The sequence below is a fragment of the Cupressus sempervirens genome, chromosome 6 (genome assembly GCF_028749045.1).
Source record: "Cupressus sempervirens isolate cs-2001-9-10 chromosome 6, ASM2874904v1, whole genome shotgun sequence".
Taxonomy (NCBI): Eukaryota; Viridiplantae; Streptophyta; class Pinopsida; order Cupressales; family Cupressaceae; genus Cupressus; species Cupressus sempervirens.
This window is the reverse complement of record NC_143123.1, coordinates 28,600,073-28,606,771: the sequence shown is the minus strand read 5'-3', so window position 1 is coordinate 28,606,771 and position 6,699 is coordinate 28,600,073. Positions and strand designations below refer to the sequence as shown.

The following is a 6,699-nucleotide window of genomic DNA, read 5'->3' as shown; positions in this document are numbered from 1 at the left end:
AGATTATAGTGATCTAAAGAGAAATAATATTTAATCTCCTGTGCTTATGTATCTATAAAATAAGCAAAGACTGCTATCTCTGCATATTTTGGTTCTGGATTTAGTGGTATTAAGAACAATAATTTTTCTTTAACAATTATATTGATATCTCTAGGAATTTTTTAAATATGTTTAAATCTAGAACAATTTATTAAAACCTTACTATATTTTTAAGCAACGGTCATTTGCATTTTGGTTTCAGTTCCAGTATCCCTTTTCTTTAAAGTGCGGGTTTACAATTTACTAGCAACTTGATTGTCTCCAGCCAAGACAAGGAAAAATGAGAAATTCTCCAACCTTCATACTGCTAATTAGCTTTTGTGTAGTCAACAGCCATTTGCTTAATTGTTTCCATTTCAATTGCACCTTCTGTAAGAGTGCATTCACATACACAATTTCCAAGAAAATTCTGATCATTTCCACTGAAGACAACACTGTGATGAGAAAATCTTTCATACTTCCACTTTTTTTAGGTAAGTTTCCTCCTCTTTAACATAACATGTAAACACAAATCTTGAGGGAGTTGTATAAAGTTATTCCAAATAGTATAGTAGATTGGAACTTCAAGACAAATTATTGACTCGGTGAATTTAGTTATGTTTTAAAGAATATAAATTTACTATATAAAAGGCTATCAAAAGCAACAACAGATTTAGACATCTTCAAGATGCAAAGACCAGCAGGAAAAGAGTGCTAATTAAGCAATCAAGAGCTTGGAGCGGGCTCTTATAAGATTCGATAATTCATAATTAAGATAAATGGATGACTACTTTTCATTCCACATTTTGCACACTGATTTATATGGGATACAACTCAACCAAATTTAACTTAGAATTAAATTCTCGATGATTTCAAAATGCATTTGTAAGCTTGGAGATCTGTCTGCAAAGTACAGCTTCTCAGATATATGCAGCTTATTTTCTTTGAGCTTTCTTGCCTCATCTTGAAGAAGTGCTAGGAGTTTGTTTTTTTCACAAGCTATCCAAGGCCGGTTGCGATCAGCCCACTGGCGAGGAGTCCCATGCAACAGAATGTGAAGGCCTGTTCTCCTGGACAATGCAGCTCTTCCTATGCCTTCAATAACATGTCGATTGGTTTGGTAAGCACCATGAGAATTCAAACCCACATCTACATAATGAAATTCCTCTATGCTTTCTAAAAATTCCTCTGATGTTGAAGGAAGGAGAAAATCAATTTCATGTTGTCTTTTACAACCTTCCATTCTCAATATTTCCTGTTTATCCCTGGTGTCTGAAATGCCTGGAACGTCCACTCTCGAGCTATGCTGGAAATCCGAAATATGATCTTCAATACATTGATTTACAGATGTTTTGTCATAACCTTTTGAATGTGCAAGCTCTGTAAGAAGTTGATTGAGTACAACCCCACCCTTGCTAAAGCCAAGCACGATAGTTTCTGGATATGTTTTGAAAGAAGATACTCTAGAAGACTTCATATCTCGAAAGACATTCATCTCAGATTCATGAGATATCCTTTCTTTGACCTTCCAAAAAAACAAAAAGAAACTGATTACAACCTAGAGTGATCCTTTGTTTGGATTTCATATAAAAAATGCCCAAAAGAAGTGGAACACTGCAATAATTGTGTTTCCCAACATGATTCAATATGAATAATAATATATTGGTCATTATGCTGCGCCTTGGTCAGAAATTGAATTAATAACCAATCAGATCTTATTCTCCAGGACTCTCCAAAACAAACATTTTAGAACATTTCAGATTACCAATTTGTAAATTTCAAAAATTAATGGTCAATGCATTATCACTACCATATTTTGCTGCATTATCATTTACTCCAAACAACAACATAGAGAAATCAGTCACTTCAAATAAACATTGGGTGGTCTTGATGTTGATGGTTGCTAAGGCTTTTAATTAAGTGAGAGTTTATTTTAGCTAGAGACTAGCTTCTTTCCATCATAAGGGATCCAGTGAAAAATGATATCTCACCTCCATCTTGTTTCTGTGACCTCCCATTTTCCTTGCCTTTATGATTTTCTCTCTGAACATTTCATTCAGGCATTTTATCATGTAATAGTGGAGAAAGATCCCTGGGGGTTTAACTCTCTATTGTGTCCTGCCGGAGTTCTCTGAGAAATAGAAGATACCATCTGCAAGTTGTAGATAGTGTGAAGATATTTCTAAGGAACCATTCTACAGATTACCTGACATGCTTGCAGCATTATACAAGTTATCCAACAGAATCTTTGAGACATATTCAGGTATTGACATGGAAAATTGTAGCATATCTACATCTTAGATTAGTTTCCAAATTAAATTTCATGGCATCATCAATTCATATTCAGAACCTACGAGCTGTTCCACATATTTTATTCCGATATTTCTGGATGTGTCAATTTAGAAATTGCCAAGAGAGATGAAAATTCATGGCTTACTTTTGCTCAGTTCACATGTGAATCTATCAACTCCACTTAACAATTGATAAAATGTTTCCAAGATAAAGTGTACATAGAATTATGATGCTACTACTTCTGGGGGATGAAGAATGAACCATTGTTGCAGAAGGTGGAGATCACTGACCTCTTTGACTTCTCTGGCTCGCTTCCGATTCTTTCCTCCACTGTTTATCAGATTATATGAATCTCAAAGTGCACAAACATATATATTAGACGTGCAGTTCAATTTTTTTAATAAGAAAGAAGGAAGATTTACAAACCTCCTACTCTTCCCACGGGAAAATGGAAATACAGAATGGTTGCTACAAAAGGAAAGGCTGACTGAAAATTGTAAGAATGTATCTAGCTTACAATTCACAAAGAGCACACATAATTAAAGAAGAAAATTTGACTTTGTTCATTTGAAAGAATTATGGATTGTCTCTGGAAAAAACCCATCTTATTGTTTCAAAGAAAGGGTCCCTTTCTAGCAAAGGCAGCCCCAACTTGTGTGTTAGATTTTAGTCTTCTTTGGCATTGCAAAAATTGAACTGCATAGTTAAATTAGTTTAGCCTTTGTGACGAAACAGATAATATAGACTAGAAATATGATAAGACAAGACAAGATGTAACAAGAAATGAATGAGCATATATAAAAGGAAGGACAATTTCACTAAAAATATTCTTTCGTCCAAGGGGTTTAGCTTGGTTGAAGCTATGAGTTCTCATTGTGGAGACCCTGGTTCAAATCCCAAGATGGACATCTTTGTGGAATTCTAAGTTGTCACACTTGGTCTTCCAAATGTTGTTTCTAATGTGGTTGCTAGAAAGGAGTTTGAATAAGTTTGTAATTCTCATGTTGTTGCTTGAATAAGCACAAGATTTGTAAACTATTCAATATATATATATTCTTTCCATAAAGCGTTTCTTCCTAGAGAATTCTGTCTTAGATAAAAGTATTCCTTTATTTATTTGTAGAATAGAGGTTCGATTCAATTTTCTGTTGATAGTGAATTCACATTTAGAAGCACATAACCTTAACCAGCCCTAGCAGCAAATATGGTTTGTGTAATGGGTACATATGTTGAAAAAGCTAGTTCGTATCCATCGATATTTATATCAGATTTATAGATTGTGTATTTGAAATCTTTTATCTTCTATCCTATTCCTTATAAATATAATTTTTTCTATATAAACTGATTTATATACTGCTATCTGTAATTATATTTAAGCAGTATTGAATACGTAAAATTTTTACTAAATATATATTAAAGTCTGCAATGAAATAGATGAGAAGACTCAATAAATGATGTGTTCTGTCTTTGTATTTTACTGCAGATGTTTGACACATATATAGGGTGACAGGGAATCACGTCCCCGACAGGTGTGACTCCAATGTGGATTGGAGTCACGACCCATCATGGTTGTGACTTCCACGTCACCTAAATAGCCACCCTAACCAAAGTAATAAGGATTGATGGTCGACGGTAACAAGCAGTTTGGAATCATATTATTACTATGTAATCAATTTCATGTAAATGTGATTTGAATTTCATATATATGCAATAGTGGATAGATATATTCATATATGTGTATACTGAATGAGTTAAGTATATATATCATATATATACTATATATATCTTCAATGAGTTGTCTCCAACTGAAACTATAATAACATTTACACTCCCTCTTAGTTAGGAAGGGTAAACAACTAAATAGATATTACCTCAATGTAATATCATGAATGGCAAATTTTAAGGATATCTTTGATCAGAAGATATCCACCATGTAGATATTATCTCATAATATCAAGAATAATGGCCTCAGAATATCAAGTCATGTGATATTCACCAAATACTATAAGTAATGGCCTCCTAAATGCCACAGTGCAAGATATTCGCCAAGTACTCTGAGTAATGATCTCCTAAGCATCAAGTTGCATTATATTCACCAAGTACTATGAGTAATAGCCTCCTAAACATCTTGTTGCATGACATTCACCACTCAAAAAATGTCCATAGGTTATGTGTACATTTATCCTAAATGATACTTACCATATGAACATTATATTCATGGTTTGTTTATGAAAATTAATCCACCATGCAAGATATAATCTATCGTGAACTTCTTAAACATAATAAGATATCCCCGTGATGTACATAGGGCCCATATGGTCATAAAATAACACTCATTAATAAACTAATTCATTAGTACAATAATCAAATATTTTGAGACTCTTCTCAGTAACTACAACATACCAAGTTTAGCTTTAAAGTGTTCCATCTTCATTTCCGTAGGAGGTTTTGTGAGGATGGTAAAGAACAATGAACTCCCTCTCAATCTAGTATTTCACAAATTTTGAGATATTTTAACTTCTTTAGAATACAAGTTTCTTTGAAGCCAAGTTTTAATTACTAGCTTCAGCGAAGGAAGCTTGATGTTTGAGTCTAGCAAGACATTTTGCCGCAATGTGACCATAGTTGTCACATCTATAACATTGTATTTTAGAGTAGGCTATTTGTTTCTTGAACGACCTTTTACCGTTTGAATCCTTGCCCTTTTTCCTTTTTCAAATTTGTGGTGAGAATTTGAACGTCTTCATTGTGAACATATCGATTCCTCTAGATATTAAATTACACTCTTCTTGAATGCTAAAATTTTACCATGAGATAGGAGTTCATTCAAAGTTATCGTAGTTAACTCCTTAGTATCATAGATGTGACCAACTATTTGAGAGTTGGTTCCTTAATTATGTTATCCTCATAAAATATGAGGTGATGGTTTCTTCTTTATTCATTTTAATATTATTTTAAGAGTAAGATACCTACTAGTGTTGTTGATCTCAAACATGTTTTTCAGGGCTTTGAACTTATCATATGCTAAGTCTAACTCTGCAATAATAGGTAGTAGATGATATCTTACTCCATCTACTAATAATTCAATTACTCCGATATTTGTTTTCCCATTGATTTTTCTCATCATTCTCATTAGATTTAGGAGGATTTTCTACAATTGTTTTTAATTCATGCTTTCTTAGTATTAGCATCATTCATGTAGAGTAATTATTTTGTTACGCTTATTAATTAAATCATTTTGATTTAGTTAAGTTATTTATTACTCTAGTTACTTAAGCTCTCTTAGGTGCATATAATTAATATTTAATTATATTGCGCAAACCTAGTTTTCTAACTCTTTAGGGTTTTGTTCACCTTTAAGGTTGAACCTTTCTATTTTTCATTTTTCATAACTTGGAATACATTTTGCTCTCACTTCGTTGAGAATTTCCAAGCTCTGCTTTTTCCGTTTTCTGGTTTCTCTTCATTGCAAGATATTTGCATGCAGATGTTCTTGGGGATCTGTGAAGTTGGTTTTTTCAACTTCTACAATTCGCAATTTCGAAGCTCCAAAATTTGAATCACCTTCAAGTCTGTCTACAAATCCGATTCCATTCAATATTTAGTAGGTATAACATTTCCAACGTAATATCTAGATTTAAAATCTGATCTTCATCATTTCTCAAACCTGCTCTGATACCATGTTAATTTTTATATCAGATTTATAGATTGTGTAATTGAAATCCTTTATCTTCTATCCTATATTCCTTATGAATATAATTTGCTCTTATATAAAGTGATTTATATACTGTTATCTGTAATTATATTTAAGCAGCATTGAATATGTAGTATTTTGAATAAATTTATATCAAAGTCTGCGATGAAATAGATGAGAAGACTGAATAAACGATGTGTTCTGTGCTTTTAGTTTACCACAGATGTTTTAGTTACAGTTACTTTTAGATTTCAATTTGAAGTTAATAACGTTTTAATTGCACTAAGTTAAAAAGTTTGCATCTATTATCGATTCACACCCAACCCACCTATCAGTAGTAGAATTTTGTTCTTTAAGCCCCACATTCCCATGTCAAAAACCTCCCTGGAACTGGTTTTTGCATCACCAAATATCTTTAAGCCACCAACTCAAGGAACCACCAAATATCCTTATATGAGCACCAACACAACCAAGATCACAATTCAATGATCCAATCACCAATCTAAGACTACTGTAATAGATACAACTGATTACAAATTCTTTGATTTCTTTATACAAAGTAAATGATCAAACATGTACACTTTGCATAGATTTCTGATTTATAAAAATAATTCCCTCTACAAACTGAATGTAATCTGAAAGAATAATCTGCAAACACAACCTCTCTATTGTCTGAATCACTAGTATGAATTTTA

The 6,699-nt window shown here is 32.7% G+C and overlaps 1 protein-coding gene across 1 annotated transcript in view; it reads right to left on the bottom strand.

Annotated features, from left to right (window-relative positions):
* Positions 1 to 628: 628 nt before the first annotated feature.
* LOC149550929 (uncharacterized) overlaps positions 629 to 6,699 on the bottom strand; it is a 32,649-nt gene continuing 26,578 nt past the window's right edge. The window contains exon 3 of the mRNA XM_089786507.1: positions 629 to 1,543. Coding sequence (XP_089642633.1) covers positions 863 to 1,543 — 681 coding nt within the window. The 3' untranslated portion in view covers positions 629 to 862. The remainder of the gene's footprint in view (positions 1,544 to 6,699) is intronic.